The 26566-nt window shown below is 43.1% G+C and overlaps 1 protein-coding gene across 1 annotated transcript; it reads left to right on the forward strand.

Moving 5' to 3' along the window:
* The first annotated feature begins 12474 nt into the window (after positions 1-12474).
* LOC147987026 (uncharacterized) lies at positions 12475-13086 on the forward strand. Its single transcript, XM_087542246.1, has 2 exons — positions 12475-12540; positions 12589-13086. Exons 1-2 carry the CDS (start codon positions 12475-12477, stop codon positions 13084-13086), a joined length of 564 nt encoding a protein of 187 aa, XP_087398372.1.
* The last annotated feature ends 13480 nt before the right edge of the window (positions 13087-26566 follow it).

Raw genomic sequence — 26566 nt, forward strand, 5'->3', positions numbered from 1 at the left:
GAGCCTCCCAAGAAGCGCGCCAGGAGCAGCTGGGGATGGGGAGAGCCTGACTGGTGAAGAAGAAGATGGTGCCGGCCAGGAGCCAACAATGCCAGCGTTATTTTAGAATTATCATCAAATTTGCTTTCTGTTGTTTGCTTATGTATCGTTAGTTTGCTTGTGTGCTGAACCTAGTTTGCTTGCCATGCACAATCGCTTTGTAATGATGAACTCTGATTATGTTAGTTTGCTTTCTGTTCAACTTAGCTTGCTGGTGATGAAAGTGTCGTACATAATGCAAACAGGACGCATGCAGTGCAAGTTGCGCACGAAACATAAATTTGAAAAAAGGAATACATAAGAGCAAAAACACAAATAGAAAACGCAAAAACACGTAAAATAATTCAATACAGTCCGGAAGTACACGAAAGTACAGCACAAAACCATAATGAGTGAAGTACAGGTATGATTTACTAAGCAGTGCACTCCCATACATTGGGAAAAAGATTACATAATAGCAAAAAGACGGAAGCAAAAAAAATGGCAACTATACATGCAGTACGCAATGCGTACACATGCAGTACGGAACCCTGATCAATGCAGTGCACACTCCAACATTGAAAAAAAACACATACGGCAGAAAAAAAAATTCAATACAGTCCGTTGTGTTGTTCTTTGTTTCATGTATGCAAGATTTTGATAATGTCCATTGCTTGTGATCAATTGCTTTCGCAGAAATTAGTTTGCATTAGAACAAGTATCTACACAACTTTGAAAATTTTAATGAGTGACACCAAAACATACTATGCACATACAAAACATAACAGTCCACAAAAAATAGTAATTATATAAAAATAAAAATTAATATTGATATATCCGTATACCTTTCTAAACAAACGTGAATACAGTTCACAGAACATACATAAGGCAGTTCAACAAGTGTATGCGTGAAGTGCAGTACATGCATAAATGAAGAACGACAAGGGCCCCAACACACACACTTGCTACACGAAGGGCAGTCCTCAACATTGGTGTAAGCAGTACAAATGACAAGGGCCCCAATACATAAATGAAGAACGACAAGGGCCCCATCAAAGGGGACGCGCGCAAAAACCCACCCGGACCCCACACACCCTAAGATAAACAGGGGGGCGATGGGGTATGACGGACTCGCCTACGCATGCGGCGCCACGGCAAGCCGCGTCGCCGCCTTCTCCGGCTCGTTCCATGCTCGGCCTCGCAGGGGGATGTGGAGGGGGGGGGGGGGTCACGACCCCCCTCCCCACCCCCTGCTCGGCCTCGCGCTAACGCACGCAGTGCGCTTGGTTGACAGGCGCAGTGCGGACATTCTGTTTTCCCATCAAAGGGGACGCGCGCAAAAACCCACCGGACCCCACACACCCTAAGATAGACAGGGGGCGACGGGGTATGACGGACTCGCCTACGCATGCGGCGCCGCGGCAAGCCGCGTCGCCGCCTGCTCCTGCTCGTTCCAGGCTCGGCCTCGCAGGGGGATGTGGAGGGGGGGTCACGACCCCCCCTCCCCACCCCCTGCTCGGCCTCGCGCTAACGCACGCAGTGCGCTTGGTTGACAGGCGCAGTGCGGACATTCTGTTTTTCCCATCAAAGGGGACGTGCGCAAAAACCCACCCAGACCCCACACACCCTAAGATAGACAGGGGGGCGACGGGGTATGAGGGACTCGCCTACGCATGGGGCGCAGTGGCAAGCCGCGTCGCCGCCTGCTCCGGTTCGTTCCAGGCTCGGCCTCGCAGGAGGATGTGGAGGGGGGGTCACCCCCTGCTCGGCCTCGCGCTAACGCATGCAGTGCGTACAAGAACAATACAAAAAATATATAGATAGCTAAAAAAATTGGGGGGGGGGCAACCCCCCCATGTACCTGAACGTACAAACAAATAAAAAACCAACTACAAAATGCAACTATAGGCTAAAAGCAATGCGTTTTTTGTTTTGGCAAAAAAAGCAGTTCGGTGTCATAAAGCAATGGAGCTTCGGCATGCACACGCGTGCAGCACTTTGCTTGAATGCCAAAAAAATGCAGTTCTCTTATATTGGACAAAGAAGTTTGGCATCAAATGCGATACAGTTTATCGAACACATATCATACATATAAAGCGTGACAAAAATGCCAGTTTGCATAGACCGTGGTCGTCAACAAAAAATAAAATTATACACTTATATATATTGTATCCGTTATTGATATGAAATACACATACATATACAAAATTATCCACATGCACTGCTGCATAAACGAACAAGAAGAAACACAACGACAAAAAAAGTCTTTTTCATACATTGTCTACCTTAGTGAGCACACTCAAACAGAACATCAAAACCTAGCTATTGTCCACACACAGCCTTTTGCACCTAGTAGAAAAACAGTGCCGCAAATGACTGTTACTGCGTCTGCGACTACGTCTGTGATTGCGACAGGGAAGTGAGCCCGAGGTCCGCAATCAGTTCACGTAACTCAAGCGGCATGTCTTCATAACACAACATGTTAAAAGGATTGAACAGCAGCTGGAACATGTACTCCGCCTTCCAATCTTCAGCAGCAGGCTGAAAAAAAGAAAACAAATGCAAACAAGTGATTAAAAAAAGGTTTTCATAAAGAACAAAAAAGTAAAAATAAAACAGAGAAGCTATTACGTCGAATTTCAAAATTTTCTCAACTAGACGTTGGCCGTCATACAACTGCGTCATCCTCAGAACATAGATTCCGCACTCATTTGCTCCCTGCGCTGGCACGACCGGGTAAGATGGCTTCTCTGCCAATTTAACCCAGTCAGGAAGGTTCCTCGATTTATACATTTTTTCACCATAAATCACCTTCAGCAGCTGAGTCATCCTCCTCATCTGGCAAAAAAAAGAAGCACAAGGTAAGAATAACACACATCACGGATCAACAAGTTGATATTCAAACGAACCCAAAAAAAAGTTGTTCTCAAACATCTCAAACAATCCCTCTTTTAAGTGCACGTGTGAGAAAAATGCAGTTCTGTCGCGCATATGTTGAAGTTCACTACATAAACAATTGCAGTTTATAAAAAAATACAGTGGGAGAAACACAAAGAAAGCTTTACGCTTGGCAAAGAAAAAATAACATACCACTTCAGTGCAATCTGCGTGGTAGTCAGTCCTGCGCCACCTTGTCGTGACATCAGGATGGCCAGTGTACTTCCTACTGTCATGGATATCAAGGGTCTGGCGATGCTGGTTCATCGTGTATAAGGAATAATGACCATCCTTGAATCGCGGCATCATAATCTGTTCGCATAAAAAAATGAAATCAAAAGTTCTTTCGACACGTACCACCAGGACCACTGTTCCAAAAATAACTATAAAAAGAAATGCAACAAACCAGGAAAATCACAAAAAACAATGAATTTACTAGTTTTGCATCCAACAGGTTTGCGCCATCGTTCACAAAAAATTTGAACTGCTTAACTGCATCTTGTAAAACAAACGAGCTATGCACAACTGGCAACACAGGATTTCCGTCATTATCTCTCGTCACAGAGGTTTCCATTTGAAGAACGTACTGCACACAAAAAAGAACGAAAAAAAGGACATGAAAAAAGAGAGTAAACAATGCAAGCAGGCATGGACATGAAAAAGCCCAGTGCAGTAGGAAAGAATGACAGCAAACGTTTACCGTGATAAATAAAGGTGAAAGTAGCAAACATTCACCGGATTGATAAGCTAAACCAAATTCAGGGTCTTGCTTCCAGTACTTGATGACAAAATCCATGATATACGAATCCATTAAAGCTCCTTTGTCAAATGTATCATAGATATAGTCGATATTGTAAGTATCGACATCACCAAAAGGACCATGCACCATAAAGAACGCGTTCCTGCAGTAAACATACACAGATGGGATCAATAAAATTAGAATTAAAATCAAAACACACAAAAAGCATGAAAGGGCACACGCATCACATAAAAAACTTACTCGCGGTATTTGGTTACAAAATCTTTGCTGAGAACAAGATCCTTTATTTTAATCGCCTCATCCATATATCTGAACCTCGGAGGCTTCAATTTCTCTATAGAGCATCTCAACTTAAAAGCCCTCTCACCTGCCCTCTTGTTCGAAAATACTTCAACCTCATCCAAATGAGGACGATTAATTGCTGCACTCCTAGTCCTAGTTGCACGTGCACACGGTGTAACAAAATCATCATCATCAACATCATATACATCGTGTGGAGAGCTAGGTCGAGAGACACTTCCACCATCAGGTCCAGACGCCACATTTGTGTTCAAACCAGAATTATCTGGAGAGATTTCAATGACACAATCCTCCATAACCACATCAGAACCCTGGGACTCAAACAGTGACGTACAGCCTTCATGAAGCCCCTAATCAAAACCTAAAAACGTGCAGAAAAAACATGGAAGCACTCAGTACAAAACACAAAAACCAAAAAACATGTATAGAGAAAAAATAGAATGTAGCCCACTGTTGTATACAACAATGCAGCCCGCACTTGTATACAGCAATACATCCCACATATAAATAACAATGCAGCCCACTTCTCTACAGCAATGCAGCCCGCACTTGTATACAGCAATGCAGCCCGCACTTGTATACAGCAATGCAGCCCACATGTAAAAGAACAATGCAGCCCAATTCTCTACAGCAATGCAACCCGCACTTGTATACAGCAATGCAGCCCACATATAAATAACAATGCAGCCCACTTCTCTACAGCAATGCAGCCCGCACTTGTATACAGCAATGCAGCCCACATATAAAAGAACAATGCAGCCCACTTCTCTACAGCAATGCAGCCCGCACTTGTATACAGCAATGCAGCCCACATATAAATAACAATGCAGCCCACTTGCCCATAAAGAAGCGGAACCAAGCAGTAGTCAAAAATAAAATAAAGCGAGGATAAAGAAGTTCAATAAAACAACCTTTATCCGCAAAAATTAGAAGTGATGTTACATCAAGACAACACTTCCTCGATGTTAGTCAGCTATAGAGCATGGCCTTTCTGATGTAGCCAATGTGCTCTACCCCAAACTTAGCAACCCGAACACCATCCCATGTCTGCAAGAATTGAAACATATAGAATCCACAATCATGCCTGCAATAAAAAGAATAAAAAACATCAGTTTCACAAAAATTAAGTGAAAGAAAAAAAACTTGAACATTATGACACAGAAGGGCTGTAAAGAACGCACCCATTTGGCTGCAATGGGACAATGACATGTTTCAACACAAATCCATCAAGTGTGGGAGGATTTAGCGGCTCATCAGAACTCAAGCTACCTTCTTTCCATGCACGCTTGATATTTTTAACCATCCTCCTAAAAACCCTGACCGCATCAGGGCTGCCAGGTTTGTTGAGCGAGTCAAGAAATTCAAACCGCCTTTCTTTCACATTTAACGCAACTACACAATAATGACCAACACCACCCCTCGTATCTGGCGGATCAAAAGTTGCAAAAAAAGGACCTGTTGGAAGCATGAAAAAATAAATAAAATTATTATAACAAGAAAAAACAGAAGCTATAAAAACAAAACAGGCAAAATACACATAAAAACATCTCTCACCATATCCTTTTTATCAACACGCTCCTCGGCTTTTGAAGAGAACATCATTTTAACACTCCTGCCTACAGTACCACCATTCCAAATATTTGTTTGCAAATCAAAACCAAAAATCAAATAAGCAAAACAAGTCGTCGCACGAAATCAGAAAAGAAAATGAAAAAAAATAAAACAAAAATTTCTGCATTCTTACACAAATATGGTACGGGACAACCATTGTCGGAGATCTCTTAAACTTATCTACCAGCAAAGAAACCCCAAGATCTACAAGCCTTGTAGTGAGCATCCCTTTATCCCAAAAGGATTGACCAACTTCGCCAATGCTAATATTACCCATCTCAGTTTTAAAAGCAATCATGTCCCTGAATTTTTCATGAAAAACTCAAACATAAGATACTAAAAAAAAATAACAACAAATAAAAACGGGTAAATACAAAAATTAGATAATACATATGAACAAATTTTTTTCTAAAAAACCATACTTCTTCTTCTTTTCCTTCCGAGCCCTTGTAACAGCAGCGTACAACTCATTGTATCTTTTTAGAAGAGCTGAATCAATGCTCGACGGTGTCACAACAGGGAGTTCATCATTTGTAATAAAAAAGATGAAGTTCACTTATACAAACAATGAAGTTTAAATATTAAGATAAGGGAATTCTGCTAGCTATTTTGAAAATTATAGACAAAAGATCAAAGTTTCACTTATCATTAAACATCTAATACAGATACCATAGTAATTAAACAACATGAATGAGAAAAACATCAAACTGCACCGTTAAAAAAAATCTCTTGCCTTCAGTGTCAGAGTCTTCAGGCTGCTGTTCTTCAGAACCGAGCAAAATATTTTCTTGCATAGGTTGCGACGAATCCACCACAACCTCACTGGACTTTCCTTCTGCAGGAACATCAGCATTCTCTCGATTTACAACAGTCTGGTCAATAGCAACTTCCTTAGATACTTCAACTACATGAGGCTCCACTATCGATACTTCCGGAACATCATTGGACACCAGAGAGACAGGGGAAGCAACAACACTAGCAGCAGGGGCAACATTCTCCGGTGGCTTTTCAATGCCAACATCAGAATCTTCATGCCGACTGGTGGGAACAACATCATGGGATCCTTGAGCTACAGAAGGATCTGCACACTCAACGGCAACCGATACAGAAGCATCAACACTAACACGGCCATCAACAGCACAACTGCCCTGATTTAGATCAACGTGGACTTCCATGTTTTGTTCTCCAACCTGTGGAAAGTTTAAAAAACACCCAGTAACACAAAAATAAGCATGGGGATAACCAACACAACAACACACATCACACTTATGTCAAAAGACTGCTGGCAACATACACATAACAACTACAGTCCACATATGCAAAACAACACCAACACATGTGTGTCAAACACAACTACAACTGCAACCCACATATACATAAAAAAACTACAGTTCGCTTTGACAAACGCTGCAGTTCAGTTATGTTAAATACTGAAGCTCACGTACGTAAATAAGTATGGATCACGCATGCCAAAAAGAACTGCAGTTCACTTCTGTCAAACAGTGAAGATCACACATGTAAAACTATTGTAGCTAACATACGTAAATGAAAATGCATATGGATGAACATAACAGCGTACATCAAGTTTATAACAGACAACAAAAAATTAGATTACAACCCACTAACAGAACAAGTAATACAACTATACCTTATCAGCTACAACATCCAGAGGGGACGCTGCATCACCCAAGACCTCATCCTTCCCAGAGCAATCGTAAGTCTCTTTGTGCACATCACGAGCAGCGACACCAGTCTACGGGCATAGAACAAACCAAAAACGAGAAATAAGATGGTACCGACCGAAAAAGAAAAAACTCCAACTATGCATAAGCAGTACACACTTCACAACAGAGAAGTACACAAAAAATATGGGAACCAAACAAATGTAAGTTCAAATAAAAAGGGAAGCATGGCAGAACAGACATGGCAGGAGTATTTATACCTGACGAACTCCATCGTGTCTAGTTCCATCGACACCAGAAGATTCCACTCCAGCCTATAACAAAAAAAATAGTGAGGAGCAGAGTCAACATAATACACAAAAAAGAGGTCCAAAGCCACAAAAAACCTAGAACATACATTATCAGCACCAACGCCAGCGTCCTGACGGATCATTTCATCCACAATATGCCCAGCATCCTTCTCATACCGACCGCATTTTTCTTCTTGTGAATGTCTCAATTGAGCATACGAAGAACGAACATTTGTCACTGCAATCTTCAGGCTTTCAATCACACCACAATCAAAATTGTGAGCAGCAACAATATCTTCATCTCGTGGGCCATGGCCAACAGGGAAAAAACCAGCAACTGTCCTCAACCTGTCACCAGAGGTTGGCAAATCTTCAGTCAGCTTCAAAACCTTCAGAAGAAGCTCATCAATCTCCTCATGCTTTTTGCCGCCAACAAATGTCTGTTTATAAGAGCTTGTATTATCAAACATCTGTCGAGGCATGAAACCACGAGTATGCGGCACCTCATCATCACAGGCAGGAAGCTGACTACAGATAGGCTCATAAAACCTATCATGAATGCTAGGCCCCACATCAGAGCTGCCGTGTACAACTGCAACAGGACGGTTGTACACAATATCACCTGACGCCTTCCACTGCAAAAAAAGACAACACGCAAAGAGAAGTACACATGTGAGTACTAGAAGAGTTCACATTTATAATGACTGCACATTTTTAAAAAAAATCTGATATTAAAAAATCAGCTGCACTAACCGGCAGCTTCCCAAATTTGTAACTTTCCAAGTAAATCTTTCCCTTCACAAGCACATCCTCATTGTACAACTTCATCAGGTCCTTGGTCATCAGGTATGACGCGCGTGGCGTCAACGTGTGCATGACTGAAAATTTGCGAAGCTTCAAGCAGTCAAGATACATAATCAGGGGGACAATGGCACAACCCTCTGCACAATTCTGCTTGCTGCCTTCTGGTTGCCACCTAACCACAGCTTCCTGCAACTCATCAACAACAAGCTGACAAAAGTCCATCTGAGCCATAGCCGCATAATCCATGTTCTCTACCATCGCAGCAACTCTACCCAAACGAACTGCAGGCCCCGGGCACATCAAATTCTGGTAAAGTATCAGGAAGAACACGTTCACAGCAAGGTCAACACTCACATAATCATCTTCCTCCACCAACACCTTCAACTTCTCAAGCAAGTCCTTGACACCTATACTTTTTGAACGGTCAAAGCCAAGCTCATCCTTGAGGGCAGTCAACGATTCAGCATGACCGCTGGAAGCAGGCATGGGTGCAGTGTGACGTCCCATAGGTAAATCAAAAATGCGATGAACTGCATCACGATTGATTCGAAGAACCCTGCCATTCCCAAAATCCATTAACATAGTGGCAGGGTCAATCACTCCCATCAAATAGCACATAAGAATGCGCGACACATTTTTCTTTACTGTCAGATCAAAGACAACACCAAATCCAGCATCCCTAACACGGCTGCAATGCGCCTCTTTCAACAAAGAAGCAGCCTTGCAAACAGTGGGAAGCGACAAACGCACGGTCTTGTTAAATCGAGAATCATCTCCCTCACCATCATCTTCAGTTGCATTGCTCTTACTAGACTTCTTCCTCTGTGTAAAGGGAAATGCAGTCCACATTAGAAGATTAGTCATAAAAAAAGAGACATAGAAAATACAGAAAGAATAACAAATGAAGGAAACAAATGCAGTGCACTTCAACAAACCTTTGGACCAGCATCCACCTCCTCGCCAGAATCACCACCAATATCTTCGTCGACATCATCATGGGCACGCTTGGGTACACTCTTAGATGAACCACAGTCTTTGCGTCTAGAAGGATGAACACCCTTCACATAATCAGCAAGCACAAAGTTGTCGTCATCAGAATTGGGACCTTCAGTGACATGTAGTCGTTTGCGCTGAGGATCATCACTTCCACCAACTTCAGTGGTTCTCTTGCCAAGATTCTTCTTCATTCCAGCAACACGTGGACTCCGCCGAGGTGTACTACCTTCCTCAGCAACAGTACTCAACCTCTTCTTCACCTTGCCAAATTTACCACCCTTGGCACCATCTGTAGTTCTCCTCTGCTTCTCCTTTTCAGCAAACCTTCTTCTTGCTTTGCTTCAACTCATATTGACGAAGTTGTTCCAGGACCATCCAATCCTGTGTAACTTCCTCTGTACCATCAACAGACTACGACTGTGTTTCAGACAAGACATGACGTCTCTGATCAAAGCTCACACCAACATTACCCTCTGCAAAATAATGGCCAATCAATTGAGTAACCTCCTCAAACCCAGGCGCCCCAGCATGGAAAACAGACACTGCGTCAAAATAAAGTTTGTCTATGCTAGTTAAAAATTGCACAAAAAGAACAAATGCAGTACAGTTAGACATATAAATGTAGTGCTTAACCATAAACTCAAAATAAAAAATAATGCATTGTACAAAAAACTTGAATAAAACAACAATGCAGTTCACAAGTACATACACTGGAGTTCACATACAAAAATAAAATGCAGTGCTGCATATACTAAATTCACGGATATTCGCAACAAAAATGTCGAACTAGATAAAACAAAGCATACACAAAAATAAACAAATTAATCACATACCAGAAGAAGGGGCCACACTTATAGGAGAAGATTCAATCGGCGAATTCACTTGATGTCCTCCCTCGACACCATGATCCTTACCACCAGGACAAGGAGAGACAATTGGTGTATCATTATGAGCACTGCAATCACCTGCTAGATTCAAAAAAACAAGAAAAAAGAAATTACAAAAACATCACATGACAAAATAATGCAAACGAACGGTGACAACTAACAGAGCATAACCCAATATGCAGGATGAATTAGGAAACTAGATAAACACCAAACAAAATAAACAAAGCCTAACGAATAAGCACTCCACATACCCTGAACTCCTTCTCTCGGCCTGCTCGGCGAAGACATAGCGTTTCCCTGCAACACAAAGGACGAAGTGACAGACATAAGCAACAAAATCGGCGAAAATCTCACGAAACCCTAGATCCGCATTGCTACACACAACTATTGACTTCAAAACGAGATAAAATCGACTGCCTACGAAAAATTACACAAGCAAAAAGAGCTACAGCAACTACAAGAATCACAAAAACAAGGCGAGGGGACAATCAACACCGAGCCAAGCGGAACGTACCGAAGAAAAGTGTGCGGTGACGGCGGCGGGAAGGGGGAAGGGGGGGCGACGACGGGAACAGACAGGAAAGGGCTGCGGGAGCGCAGTGGCAAGGGCTCATGGAGCGGACAGCGACGCTGAATGCAGGAATAAGGACCTCTTGAGGGCGGCGGTTCTCCGGGCGACGGCGGTTGTTGCGCGCTATGGCAGTTTTGTCCGAGGGAGAGATGCCTCGGGAGAAACTGCAAGAGAGGAGAGGGGATTGTTCTCGGTCTCTTTCTCTGACAGCGGAGCGGTGGAATAGCCTGGAAACGATACGTAGGAGGCTCGCGTGTCGCAAAAAGGGTCACAAATAACGGACCGGCCCAAAAACAGCCCGGAGAAAATAAGCCAGTCTACATCAAAACACACATATTACTAAAAAAACAGAAAAACATGATGCAGTTCTCTGTGAAGAATCATGAAGTTCAAACGGTAAAACAACAAATAAAATACATACAGTTCATAAAAAAAGTTAAAATCAAAAACAAAACGCATGTTAAGAGAACACATCCGAAAAAAAGTCTACCTTCAATTAAGTGCCACACAAAAAAATGTGCCCCCCCTCCGCTCTCCCCTTAAACCTCCCGTACAGTGAAGTAAGCACAGGCAAAAAAAAACAAATGCAGTACGCACTGCTGAAAAAATGCAGTGTATTTCTATACGGGATGTAGTACGCCATTATGCATTTCTTTTTCGGGATGAAGAAAAACGCGAACGCGGAAAAAGTAAACGCAGTGCGCAAGTACACTAATGTGCAGTACAGTATCATAATAATGCAGTACAGTTGTAATTTGCTAAGCAGTGCAGTCCCGTACATTCGAAAAAAAAGATTACAAAAAAGTAAAAACACGGGAACAAAAATGAGAACTGTACGAAAAAGCAGTGCACTCCACGACATTAAAAAGCATACAAAGAATAAAAACTGATCACCCAAATGATACCAGCCCCAGCCACACAAAATTTGACAACGTACATGCGTCTCTGAACTACCCGAACACAGGCCCAACAAAACCGACTAAGAAAAAACAATAAGTTCAAAAAAAAAGTGGGGGGCCCCCCACCCCCCTCCCTCCCATTTCCCTACCCGTCCCGTGCAAGGGACTGCAATAAGTACCGGCAAAAACAAGATGCAGTACGGTGCGGTAGAAGTATGCAGTGCATTTCGTTGCGCAATGCAGACCGCCGAAGCATATAGCAAAGACACGCAAAAAACGATGAAGTACACACATGTATACAATGTTGTAGTTCTGATTTGTACGCAACGCACTGCGTAAGTATAATCAATGCAGTTATATTGTCACGCAGTATACATCTATAAAACATGACAAAATGCCCGTTCGCATAGAAAAAGGTGGTGGTTAAAAAAATGTCCTGATCAAAAATAAAACAAACCCACCTTAAAAAACCCCCACGTTCGCATACATCCACCCGATCGGAGCAGTTCCATCGCCACAAGCCCACGATCACAGATGCAAAAACCAACCCGCGATCCGCACAACCGCATCATCAGCGCGATCGTGCAGTTCATCCGACGAGGCCATCCCACCCCGCGCCCTCCCCTTAAATTCAGACCCCTGCCAAAGGCCTTCTCATCCACAAACAACACAAGTATCCATTGCGCTCCCACCAAAAGCACCAAGCCCTGCCACCGGCGATGACGTTCACCGACGAGTACAAGGGCGACAATGCCGTGGAGGCGCACGGCAACACCAAGTTGCACGTTATCCACACCAATGACAGGAAGTAGATAGCGATCACCCTCGCGCAGTACGAGCGCCACCTCAGCCTCCAGCGCCACAAGATCGTCGGCATTGATCTCGAGTACGACAACGACCCTGAAGCGACACAGAAACCCGTCCTCTGCCAGCTCTCCATCGGCAAGACTCACCCGGTGCTGCTCTTCCAAATGAGCGATAGTGAAAGGTGCACCATCTTCGACAACTTCCTCGCCGACCCCAGGTACACCTTTGCAGGCTTCTCCATCGACGGCGACAAAACCAGGCTGGAGCGTGTCAAACTGGAGGTCGCCAACTTCGTCGACATCCAGAAGGAGTGGAGGGTGCCCGAGGCAACCAAGCCGTTGGACTCCCTCGGAGACGTCTCCGGCGTGCTCATCGACAACTACTACTACAACATGAAGAAGAAGATCACCGACGACGAGCACCAGCGCTGGGCCATCCTGCCTCTGTCCAGGAGGCACATCGAGTACGCGGCAAAGGACGCCTATGCAGCGTACGAGATATGGAACCACATCACCCTCACCTAGGACGGCCTTCACCGTGCAAAGCTGGAGAAGGAGGAGCCCCCGCAAGAAGCGCGTCAGGAGCAGCTGGGGATGGGGAGAGCCTGACTGGTGAAGAAGAAGATGGTGCCGGCCAGGAGCCAACAATGCCAGCATTCTTTTAGAATTATTATCAAATTTGCTTTCTGTTGTTTGCTTATGTATCGTTAGTTTGCTTGTGTGCTGAACCTAGTTTGCTTGCCATGCACAATCACTTTGTAATGATGAACTCTGATTATGTTAGTTTGCTTTCTGTTCAACTTAGCTTGCTGGTGATGAAATTGTCGTACAGAATATCTATGATAATTTGTTTTCTGTTGTCTGCTAATGTATCATTAGATTCGAGCAGTGCAGAAAAGGAAAAAAGAGTTGAAGTGTGCAAACAGGACGCATGCAGTGCAAGTTGTGTACGAATGCAGTACAAAATCTGTCCAATGAAGTCTTAACATACCCAACAAAGCGGTGCACGAACCTAAATTTCAAAAAAGAATACATAAGAGCAAAACTAGAAAATGAAAAACGCAAACACGTAAATAATCAATGAAGTACAAAAATATATGAACGTGCAGTACAGAACCATAATCAACGCATTACACATATGATTTACTAAGCAGTGCACTCCCATACATTGGGAAAAAAGATTACATAATAGCAAAAAGACGGAAACAAAAAATGGCAACTGTACATGCAGTACGTAATGCGTACACATGCAGTACAGAACCCTGATCAATGCAGTGCAAGCTCCCGACATTGAAAAAATGAAGGAAATATGCCCTAGAGGCAATAATAAAGTTATTATTTATTTCCTTATATCATGATAAAAAGTTTATTATTCATGCTAGAATTGTATTAACCGGAAACATAATACATGTGTGAATACATAGACAAACAGAGTGTCACTAGTATGCCTCTACTTGACTAGCTCGTTAATCAAAGATGGTTGTGTTTCCTAACCATGGACAAAGAGTTGTCATTTGATTATTGGGATCACATCATTAGTTGAATGATCTGATTGACATGACCCATTCCATTAGCTTAGCACCCGATCGTTTAGTATGTTGCTATTGCTTTCTTCATGACTTATACATGTTCCTATGACTATGAGATTATGTAACTCCCGTGTGCCGGAGGAACACTTTGTGTGCTACCAAACGTCACAACGTAAATGGGTGATTATAAAGGTGCTCTACAGGTGTCTCCAAAGGTACATGTTGGGTTGACGTATTTCGAGATTAGGAGTTGTCACTCCGATCGTCGGAGAGGTATCTCTGGGCCCTCTCGGTAATGCACATCACTTAAGCCTTGCAAGCATTGCAACTAATGAGTTAGTTGCGGGATGATGTATTACGGAATGAGTAAAGAGACTTGCCGGCAACGAGATTGAACTAGGTATTGGATACCGACGATCGAGTCTCGGGCAAGTAACATACCGATGACAAAGGGAACAACGTATGTTGTTATGCGGTCTGACCGATAAAAGATCTTCGTAGAATATGTAGGAACCAATATGGGCATCCAGGTCCCGCTATTGGTTATTGACCGGAGACATGTCTCGGTCATGTCTACATTGTTCTCGAACCCGTAGGGTCCGCACGCTTAAGGTTTCGATGACAGTTATATTATGAGTTTATACGTTTTGATGTACCAAAGGTTGTTCGGAGTCCCAGATGTGATCACGGACATGATGAGGAGTCTCGAAATGGTCGAGACATAAAGATTGATATATTGGAAGCCTATATTTGGATATCGGAAGTGTTCCGGCTGAAATCAGGATTTTACCGGAGTACCGGGAGGTTACCGGAACCCCCCGGGAGGTACATGGGCCTTAATGGGCCTTAGTGGAAGAAGAGGAGAGGCGGCCAGGGCTGGGCCGCGCGCCCCTCCCCCCTAGTCTGAATAGGACAAGGAGAGAGGGGGCCGGCGCCCCCTTCCTTCTCCCTCTCTCCGTTCCCACCTCGCGAATCCTATTCCAACTAGGATTGGGGGAGAAGTCCTACTCCCGGAGGGAGTAGGACTCCTCCTGGCGCGCCCTATGATGGCCGGCCGGCCTCCCCCTCTTGAACCTTTATATACGGAGGCAGGGGCACCCCTAGACACACAAGTTGATCGATGTGATCATATTCTTAGCCGTGTGCGGCGCCCCCTTCCACCATAGTCCTCGATTATATTGTAGCGGTGCTTAGGCGAAGCCCTGCGACAGTAGTACATCAAGATCGTCACCACGCCGTCGTGCTGACGGAACTCTTCCCCGACACTTTGCTGGATCGGAGTCCAGGGATCGTCATCGAGCTGAACGTGTGCTAGAACTCAGAGGTGCCGTAGTTTCGGTGCTTGATCGGTCGGGCCATGGAGACGTACGACTACATCAACCAAACGCTTCCGTTGTCGATCTACAAGGGTACGTAGATCATACTCTCCCCTCTCGTTGCTATGCATCACCATGATCTTGTGTGTGCATAGGAATTTTTTTGAAATTACTACGTTCCCCAACAGTGGCATCCGAGCCTAGGTTTTATGTGTTGATGTTATATGCATGAGTAGAACACAAGTGAGTTGTGTGCGATATAAGTCATACTGCTTACCAGCATGTCATACTTTGGTTCGGCGGTATTGTTGGATGAAGCGGCCCGGACCGACATTACACGTACGCTTACGCGAGACCGGTTCTCCCGACGTGCTTTGCACATAGGTGGCTTGCGGGTGACAGTTTCTCCAACTTTAGTTGAACCGAGTGTGGCTACGCCCGGTCCTTGCGAAGGTTAAAACAGCACCAACTTGACAAACTATCGTTGTGGTTTTGATGCGTAGATAAGATAGGTTCTTGCTTAAGCCCGTAGCAGCCACGTAAAACTTGCAACAACAAAGTAGAGGGCGTCTAACTTGTTTTTGCAGGGCATGTTGTGATGTGATATGGTCAAGACATGATGCTAAATTTTATTGTATGAGATGATCATGTTTTGTAACCAAGTTATCGGCAACTGGCAGGAGCCATATGGTTGTCGCTTTATTGTATGCAATGCAATCGCGCTATAATGCTTTACTTTATCACTAAGCGGTAGCGATAGTCGTGGAAGCATAAGATTGGCGAGACGACAACGATGCTACGATGGAGATCAAGGTGTCGCGCCGGTGACGATGGTGATCATGACGGTGCTTCGGAGATGGAGATCACAAGCACAAGATGATGATGGCCATATCATATCACTTATATTGATTGCATGTGATGTTTATCTTTTATGCATCTTATCTTGCTTTGATTGACGGTAGCATTATAAGATGATCTCTCACTAAATTATCAAGATAAAAGTGTTCTCCCTGAGTATGCACCGTTGCCAAAGTTCGTTGTGCCCAGACACCATGTGATGATCGGGTGTGATAAGCTCTACGTCCATCTACAACGGGTGCAAGCCAGTTTTGCACACGCAGAATACTCAGGTTAAAATTGATGAGCCTAGCATATGCAGATATGGCCTCGAAACACTGAGATCGAAAGATCGAGCATGAATCATATAGTAGATATGATCAACATAGCGATGTTCACCATTGAAAACTACTCCATTTCACATGATGATCGGTTATGGTTTAGTTGATTTGGATCACGTGATCACTTAGAGGATTAGAGGGATGTCTATCTAAGTGGGAGTTCTTTAAGTAATTTGATTAATTGAACTTAAATTTATCATGAACTTAGTACCTGATAGTATCTTGCTTATGTATGTTTGATTGTAGATAGATGCCCCGTGCTGTTGTTCCATTGAATTTTAATGCGTTCCTTGAGAAAGCAAAGTTGAAAGATGATGGTAGCAATTACACGGACTGGGTCCGTAACTTGAGGATTATCCTCATTGCTGTACAGAAGAATTACGTCCTGGAAGCACCACTGGGTGCTAGGCCTGCTGCTGGAGCAACACCAGATGTTATGAACGTCTGGCAGAGCAAAGCTGATGACTACTCGATAGTTCAAGTGTGCCATGCTTTACGGCTTAGAATCGGGACTTCAACGAGGTTTTGAACGTCATGGAGCATATGAGATGTTCCAGGAGTTGAAGTTAATATTTCAAGCAAATGCCCGGATTGAGAGATATGAAGTCTCCAATAAGTTCTATAGCTGCAAGATGGAGGAGAACAGTTCTGTCAGTGAGCATATACTCAAAATGTCTGGGTATAATAATCACTTGATTCAGATGGGAGTTAATCTTCTAGATGATTGCGTCATTGACAGAATTCTCCAATCACTGCCACCAAGCTACAAGAGCTTCGTGATGAACTATAATATGCAAGGGATGAATAAGACTATTCCCGAGCTCTTCGCAATGCTGAAAGCTACGGAGGTAGAAATCAAAAAGGAGCATAAAGTGTTGATGGTCAACAAGACTACTAGTTTCAAGGAAAAGGGCAAAGGGAAGAAGAAGGGGAACTTCAAGAAGAACAGCAAGCAAGTTGCTGCTCAAGAGAAGAAACCCAAGTTTGGACCTAAGCCTGAGACTGAGTGCTTCTACTGCAAGCAGACTGGTCACTGGAAGCGGAACTGCCCCAAGTATTTGGCGAATAAGAAGGATGGCAAGGTGAACAAAGGTATATGTGATATACATGTTATTGATGTGTACCTTACTAGAGCTCGCAGTAGCACCTGGGTATTTGATACTGGTTCTGTTGCTAATATTTGCAACTCGAAACAGGGACTACAGATTAAGCGAACACTGGCAAAGGACGAGGTGACGATGCGCGTAGGAAATGGTTCCAAAGTCGATGTGATCGCGGTCGGCACACTACCTCTACATCTACCTTCAGGATTAGTATTAGACCTAAATAATTGTTATTTGGTGCCAGCGTTGAGCATGAACATTATATCTGGATCTTGTTTAATGCGAGACGGTTATTCATTTAAATCAGAGAAAATGGTTGTTCTATTTATATGAGTAATATCTTTTATGGTCATGCACCTTTGAAGAGTGGTCTATTTTTGATGAATCTCGATAGTAGTAACACACATATTCATAATGTTGAAGCCAAAAGATGCAGAGTTGATGATGATAGTGCAACTTATTTGTGGCACTGCCGTTTAGGTCATATCGGTATAAAGCGCATGAAGAAACTCCATATTGATGGGCTTTTGGAACCACTTGATTATGAATCACTTGGTACTTGCGAACCGTGCCTCATGGGCAAGATGACTAAAACACCGTTCTCCGGTACTATGGAGAGAGCAACAGATTTGTTGGAAATCATACATACAGATGTATGTGGTCCGATGAATATTGAGGCTCGTGGCGGATATCGTTATTTTCTCACCTTCATAGATGACTTAAGGAGATATGGGTATATCTACTTAATGAAACATAAGTCTGAAACATTTGAAAAGTTCAAAGAATTTCAGAGTGAAGTTGAAAATCATCGTAACAAGAAAATAAAGTTTCTACGATCTGATCATGGAGGAGAATATTTGAGTTACGAGTTTGGTGTACATTTGAAGCAATGCGGAATAGTTTCGCAACTCACGCCACCCGGAACACCACAGCGTAATGGTGTGTCCGAACGTCGTAATCGTACTTTACTAGACATGGTGCGATCTATGATGTCTCTTATTGATTTACCGCTATCTTTTTGGGGTTATGCTTTAGAGACGGCCGCATTCACGTTAAATAGGGCACCATCAAAATCCGTTGAGACGACGCCTTATGAGCTATGGTTTGGCAAGAAACCAAAGTTGTCGTTTCTTAAAGTTTGGGGCTGCGATGCTTATGTGAAAAAGCTTCTACCTGATAAGCTCGAACCCAAATCAGAGAAATGTGTCTTCATAGGATACCCAAAGGAGACTGTTGGGTACACCTTCTATCACAGATCCGAAGGCAAGACATTTGTTGCTAAGAATGGATCCTTTCTAGAAAAGGAGTTTCTCTCGAAAGAAGTGAGTGGGAGGAAAGTAGAACTTGACGAGGTAACTGTACCTGCTCCCTTATTGGAAAGTAGTACATCACAGAAACCTGTTTCTGCGACACCTACACCAATTAGTGAGGAAGCTAATGATAATGATCATGAAACTTCAGAACAAGATACTACCGAACCTCGTAGATCAACCAGAGTAAGATCCGCGCCAGAGTGGTACGGTAATCCTGTTCTGGAAATCATGCTACTAGATCATGATGAACCTACGAATTATGAAGAAGCGATGGTGAGCCCAGATTCCGCAAAATGGCTTGAAGCTATGAAATCTGAGATGGGATCCATGTATGAGAACAAAGTACGGACTTTGGTTCACTTGCCCGATGATCGGCAAGAAGAAGACTGACGCTGACGGTAATATTACTGTCTACAAAGCTCGACTTGTCGCAAAAGGTTTTCGACAAGTTCAAGGGGTTGACTACGATGAGACCTTCTCACCCGTAGCGATGCTTAAGTCTGTCCGAATCATGTTAGCAATTGCCGCATTTTATGATTATGAAATTTGGCAGATGGATGTCAAAACTGCATTCCTGAATGAATTTCTGGAAGAAGAGTTGTATATGATGCAACCGGAAGGTTTTGTCGATCCAAAGGGAGCTAACAAAGTATGCAAGCTCCAGCGATCCATTTATGGACTGGTGCAAGCCTCTCGGAGTTGGAATAAACGCTTTGATAGTGTGATCAAAGCATTTGGTTTTATACAGACTTTCGGAGAAGCCTGTATTTACAAGAAAGTGAGTGGGAGCTCTGTAGCATTTCTGATATTATATGTGGATGACATATTACTGATTGGAAATGATATATAATTTCTGGATAGCATAAAGGGATACTTGAATAAGAGTTTTTCAATGAAAGACCTCGGTGAAGCTGCTTATATATTAGGCATAAATATCTATAGAGATAGATCAAGACGCTTAATTGGACTTTCACAAAGCACATACCTTGACAAGATTTTGAAGAAGTTCAAAATGGATCAAGCAAAGAAAGGGTTCTTGCCTGTGTTACAAGGTGTGAAGTTGAGTCAGACTCAATGCCCGACCACTGCAGAAGATAGAGAGAAAATGAAAGATGTTCCCTATGCTTCAGCCATAGGCTCTATCATGTATGCAATGCTGTGTACCAGACCTGATGTGTGCCTTGCTATAAGTCTAGCAGGGAGGTACCAAAGTAATCCAGGAGTGGATCTCTGGACAGCGGTCAAGAACATCCTGAAGTACCTGAAAAGGACTAAGGATATGTTTCTCGTATATGGAGGTGCCAAAGAGCTCATCATAAACGGTTACGTTGATACAAGCTTTGACACTGATCCGGACGATTCTAAATCGCAAACCGGATACACGTTTACATTAAACGGTGGAGTTGTTAGTTGGTGCAGTTCTAAACAAAGCGTCGTGGCGGGATCTACATGTGAAGCAGAGTACATAGCTGCTTCGGAAGCAGCAAACGAAGGAGTCTGGATGAAGGAGTTCATATCCGATCTAGGTGTTATACCTAGTGCATCGGGTCCAATGAAAATCTTTTGTGACAATACTGGTGCAATTGCCTTGGCAAAGGAATCCAGATTTCACAAGAGAACCAAACACATCAAAAGACGCTTCAATTCCATCCGGGATCTAGTCCAGGTGGGAGACATAGAGATTTGCAAGATACATACGGAGCTGAATGTAGCAGACCCATTGACTAAGCCTCTTCCACGAGCAAGACATGATCAGCACCAAAGCTCCATGGGTGTTAGAATCATTACTGTGTAATCTAGATTATTGACTCTAGTGCAAGTGGGAGACTGAAGGAAATATGCCCTAGAGGCAATAATAAAGTTATTATTTATTTCCTTATATCATGATAAAAAGTTTATTATTCATGCTAGAATTGTATTAACCGGAAACATAATACATGTGTGAATACATAGACAAACAGAGTGTCACTAGTATGCCTCTACTTGACTAGCTCGTTAATCAAAGATGGTTGTGTTTCCTAACCATGGACAAAGAGTTGTCATTTGATTAACGGGATCACATCATTAGTTTAATGATCTGATTGACATGACCCATTCCATTAGCTTAGCACCCGATCGTTTAGTATGTTGCTATTGCTTTATTCATGACATATACATGTTCCTATGACTATGAGATTATGTAACTCCCGTGTGCCGGAGGAACACTTTGTGTGCTACCAAACGTCACAACGTAACTGGGTGATTATAAAGGTGCTCTACAGGTGTCTCCAAAGGTACATGTTGGGTTGACGTATTTCGAGATTAGGAGTTGTCACTCCGATCGTCGGAGAGGTATCTCTGGGCCCTCTCGGTAATGCACATCACTTAAGCCTTGCAAGCATTGCAACTAATGAGTTAGTTGCGGGATGATGTATTACGGAACGAGTAAAGAGACTTGCCGGCAACGAGATTGAACTAGGTATTGAATACCGACGATCGAGTCTCGGGCAAGTAACATACCGATGACAAAGGGAACAACGTATGTTGTTATGCGGTCTGACCGATAAAAGATCTTCGTAGAATATGTAGGAACCAATATGGGCATCCAGGTCCCGCTATTGGTTATTGACCGGAGACATGTCTCGGTCATGTCTACATTGTTCTCGAACCCGTAGGGTCCGCACGCTTAAGGTTTCGATGACAGTTATATTATGAGTTTATACATTTTGATGTACCAAAGGTTGTTCGGAGTCCCAGATGTGATCACGGACATGATGAGGAGTCTCGAAATGGTCGAGACATAAAGATTGATATATTGGAAGCCTATATTTGGATATCGGAAGTGTTCCGGCTGAAATCAGGATTTTACCGGAGTACCGGGAGGTTACCGGAACCCCCCGGGAGGTACATGGGCCTTAATGGGCCTTAGTGGAAGAAGAGGAGAGGCGGCCAGGGCTGGGCCGCGCGCCCCTCCCCCCTAGTCTGAATAGGACATGGAGAGAGGGGGCCGGCGCCCCCTTCCTTCTCCCTCTCTCCGTTCCCACCTCGCGAATCCTATTCCAACTAGGATTGGGGGAGAAGTCCTACTCCCGGAGGGAGTAGGACTCCTCCTGGTGTGCCCTATGATGGCCGGCCGGCCTCCCCCTCTTGAACCTTTATATACGGAGGCAGGGGCACCCCTAGAGACACAAGTTGATCGATGTGATCATATTCTTAGCCATGTGCGGCACCCCCTTCCACCATAGTCCTCGATTATATTGTAGCGGTGCTTAGGCGAAGCCCTGCGACAGTAGTACATCAAGATCGTCACCATGCCGTCGTGCTGACGAAACTCTTCCTCGACACTTTGCTGGATCGGAGTCCGGGGATCGTCATCGAGCTGAATGTGTGCTAGAACTCGGAGGTGCCGTAGTTTCGGTGCTTGATCGGTCGGGCCGTGGAGACGTACGACTACATCAACCAAACGCTTCCGTTGTCGATCTACAAGGGTACGTAGATCACACTCTCCCCTCTCGTTGCTATGCATCACCATGATCTTGTGCGTGCGTAGGAATTTTTTTGAAATTACTACGTTCCCCAACAAAAAACACCTAAGAAAGAAAAATAAAAAGAAAAAATGACCACCCAGGTGGCACCGGCCCCAGCCAATCTCGTAATAGGTCTGCGCCCACAGAAGGCGAGTCGTTCTAAGTCACAGTGGATGGGGCCGGCCACACATGGGCCCACAGGTCAGAGAGCATACAACTGCGAGCGCCGTGTTTAAGCGCCCAAATAAGTAACGAGAGGAATTCGACACAGATGCCTCGCCACCGCTTATAAACATGTCGGCCGCGCCTTCCGCGGGCGAGGTGGGACTAAACATTAGACCGCAGACAGCGCACCGGGAACCAGCCGTGTGCTCACAGGCCGACCTGGGCCCAATTGCGTCTTCACTACCAGAACACAGGGCCAACAAAAAAAAGAGAGGCCACTGATAATAAAAAAAATGCTACATACCATACACAAACACAGGCCCAACCACGCGTTCGTAGTTCGCCGTGATATGACAATGCAGTTCGCTATTTTCAAGTAAGCAGTCCTGTTGCTTCTTAAATGCATTCGTGTTCACTGAATCACACCCAATCCACCACCTAATGCCAACCACACCATTTATTACTTCCATTCCTCGATTGGTTGCATAAAAACTTATCCATTCGTGCTACAGACTAACACAACTCCTCCCCTCGTTCCTCATTTTCCTCAAAACGTAGATCTAGGGTTCATCCCATCCACAGCTCTTCTCTGGAATTCCACTGAACCCGCCATGGACTGTAAGTGCGGGTGCTTGGCAAGGATGGCTCCGGTAGCGGACACATGCGTCTACGCAGAAGGCCTACAGCTCACCAACACCGAGTGGCGCAGCATGCTCGGCTGCCTGATGATACCCAATAGGGGGTTTCGTGCGCCATTTCTTCATCGCCTCACAACCGCAGATCTATAGGAAAGTTGGGTATGTTTTTCCACTCACAATTTTTGCACATAATCTAGACTGCAAATACACATCTGAATATATAGTTCAATCAATTTGTTCAGTAATATCAACAAAAATACAAAATAGAATTTGTATTCTTGTTCAGATCTGTTAGCTATTAAGACTAGATGCTTCCACCTATCTTTCTTCAATACCACACCATGTATCGACATATGTACAAAAAAAGGGTCAGTAGATAAGTTGCAGTTATCTTAACATGCTGGAGAAGTACACTGTTACTGACATTGCAGTGCACACATGTTGCAGTATAATATATATCCCAGTAAAACTAGGAGTCAATTGCGTATATAAGTTTGTTCATACATTGCAACTACTTTACAAAATACAATCTTATGTATGTAACTATTTAAGTAAACATAAACAAATCATACTAAGTATAAAACAAAAACATTTGTTGTTTACTTACAAATTCTTTTTCCACCCATTACAATATGCAGAAACTGCCATCCACAATAAAATTTCATGCTCCGAGTTCAGGGAAGCTTACTTTGGAGACAGAACACAAGAATGGCTATGGAGACATGGAAGCTGACTACCACATCGACTCTGAAGACTGCATCAACATAACTACTGGTTGGAAAGATTTTGTCTCCCAGAATGGCTTTGAGGATGGAGAAGTGGCCATGGTCTTTTTCTACTAAGAAGAAGACTCCATCAAGTTTACAATATTTGCACTCCACGGTGTCTAATATGAAGCAACCAATATTTCTAATGCTTTGCTTATGCTGTATGCTTTTAAAATTATGTCCAACAGACAATTTGAACGATGCCTATTTAAAGTATGCAACCTCAACTACGTCATTTTATCATCCTTTTTAGACAAAGTTGCTGTTGGCAGTAATGCAGTTCTCTCGAACACATAGTGTGGTACTAATAATAACAAAAAGCAGCCATCTGAAACAGTAACAAGGAAATGCAAATGGTAGAAACTTTGCACTTAACATACGATGTTCAAAAACAATTATCATAGTATGAAGTTCAAAAAAATCTTATAATAACTATTCAGCTAACACAAGCGTATCATGGACCATCCATTCTAATAGCAGAATAGAAAATTAACAACACTGCTAATGCAGTACAGAAATGCATATTATGCAGTCATCTAGAACACAGAATGTAGTTTAAGAAAAGGAGAAATCTCATAAACAGCCATAACCACTGTAATACAGCTACAACGAAGTACGCTACCAAAGAAAATGCAGTGCACTACAACGTATGCCGCGACTACAACAAATAAAATTAAAGCACTGAAACTACATACAATGTGATAGACTGATAGAGGTGACAATTTCACTCGCACTTCCATAACTCGCCTAAAAATTGTACAGCCACTAAACTATCGAAAAATACACCCGCAAAATTTTACATGGAAGACATGGCAACTTGACGAACAGCATCACCTTTCATTTAAAAACCGCGATTCAAAAAATGACAATTATACCCGCAATACAAAGAATTCAAACCTACAGCAACAGTAATTACAATATTCAAAGACGCGTGGACGGGCAAAAATCAAAAAAATCAACAAGAACAGAGGAGCGGACGAAGCTCACCCGCCGCACAACCAAAATAGCAAGAAATTGGAAACTAACTCCTAAAAATTAAGAAATTATAGAGTGAACGGACCGATTAAAACGAACGCAATCAAACAATTCCTGCTAAATAACAACATCCGAGAACAAAAAAATCGCATCTGACGCGAACACGAACAAACAGAGAAAGCTCGTCCGCCAAATCCCTCGATTTGCAAGCACTCTAGTATATTTTCCTGTAAATTAGAAAGAATAAAGCTAAAATGAGATGCAGACACAAACTGAATCATCCCGCGACACCCGATTCCACATAGAACACGCGTGCGGAACACCAGAAAATGAAGCAGTTCTCCCATGAAGCATTGCAGTGCCCAACGTAAAGAAGATGCAGTGCACTTGCGTTCAGCGTGCAGTGCGGAAGTGGTGTGCAGAATAGTTATTCTGCTAATATTAGCAGAATAGACCGTCTGTATATATATATATATATCATGTTCTTTCCAACATGTTGAGCTTGCCAAAGGATAAAATGAAAAAGAAAAGGTGAAGATCAACATGACTCTAGCATAAGGTAGAAGATAATAATAAAGGATAGGCCCTTTGCAGAGGGAAGCAGAGGTTGCCATGCGCTTTTATGGTTGGATATATAAAATCTCAATGCGAAAGAACGTCACTTTATATTGCCCCTTGTGATATGAACCTTTATTGTGCAGTCCGTCGCTTTTATTACTTTCACATCACAAGATCGTATAAAGCTTATTTCTCCCACACCAATCAATCATACATATTTAGAGCAATTTTTATTGCTTTGCACCGATGACAACTTACTTGAAGGATCTTACTCAATCCATAGGTAGATATGGTGGACTCTCATGGCAAAACTGATTTAAGGGTATTTGGAAGCACAAGTAGTATTTCTACTTGGTGCTGAGAATTTGGCTAGCATGAGGGGGAAAGGCAAGCTCAACAAGTTAGCAACATACTTTATCTCAGATATAAGAAATACATAACTCATTACGTTGTCTTCCTTGTCCAACATCAACTCTTTAGCATGTCATATTTTAATGAGTGCTCCCAATCATAAAAGATGTCAATGATAATATATCTATATGTGAAAACCTCTCTTTCCTTATTACTTCCTATTAATTGCAACAATGACCAAAGCTATGTCTGACAACTCCCAACAACTTTTAATCATCATACTCTTTCTATGTGAAGTCATTACTCTCAATAAGATCAATATGAACTTTTTGTTTCTTTTTATTCTTTTTCTCTTTTCTTTTATTCACCCAAGATCATGGCAAAATAATCAAGCCCTTGACTCAACACTAATCTTTATTATATATAGCTCACGGACTCGATTACATAGAGAGATCATAAAGCAAAACTCAAAACTAGATCATGCCATAAACTTTATTCTATTGGATCAAGATACTACTAATAGGATCGAACTAAGAAAAACAGTAAAGGTAAGAGTTGTGATTGTGATACGATACCAGGGCACCTTCCCCAAGCTTGGCAGTTGCC

Source organism: Triticum urartu, chromosome 2A, assembly GCF_056163025.1.
Source record: "Triticum urartu cultivar PI428250 chromosome 2A, HENAU_Tu73, whole genome shotgun sequence".
Lineage (NCBI taxonomy): Eukaryota > Viridiplantae > Streptophyta > Magnoliopsida > Poales > Poaceae > Triticum > Triticum urartu.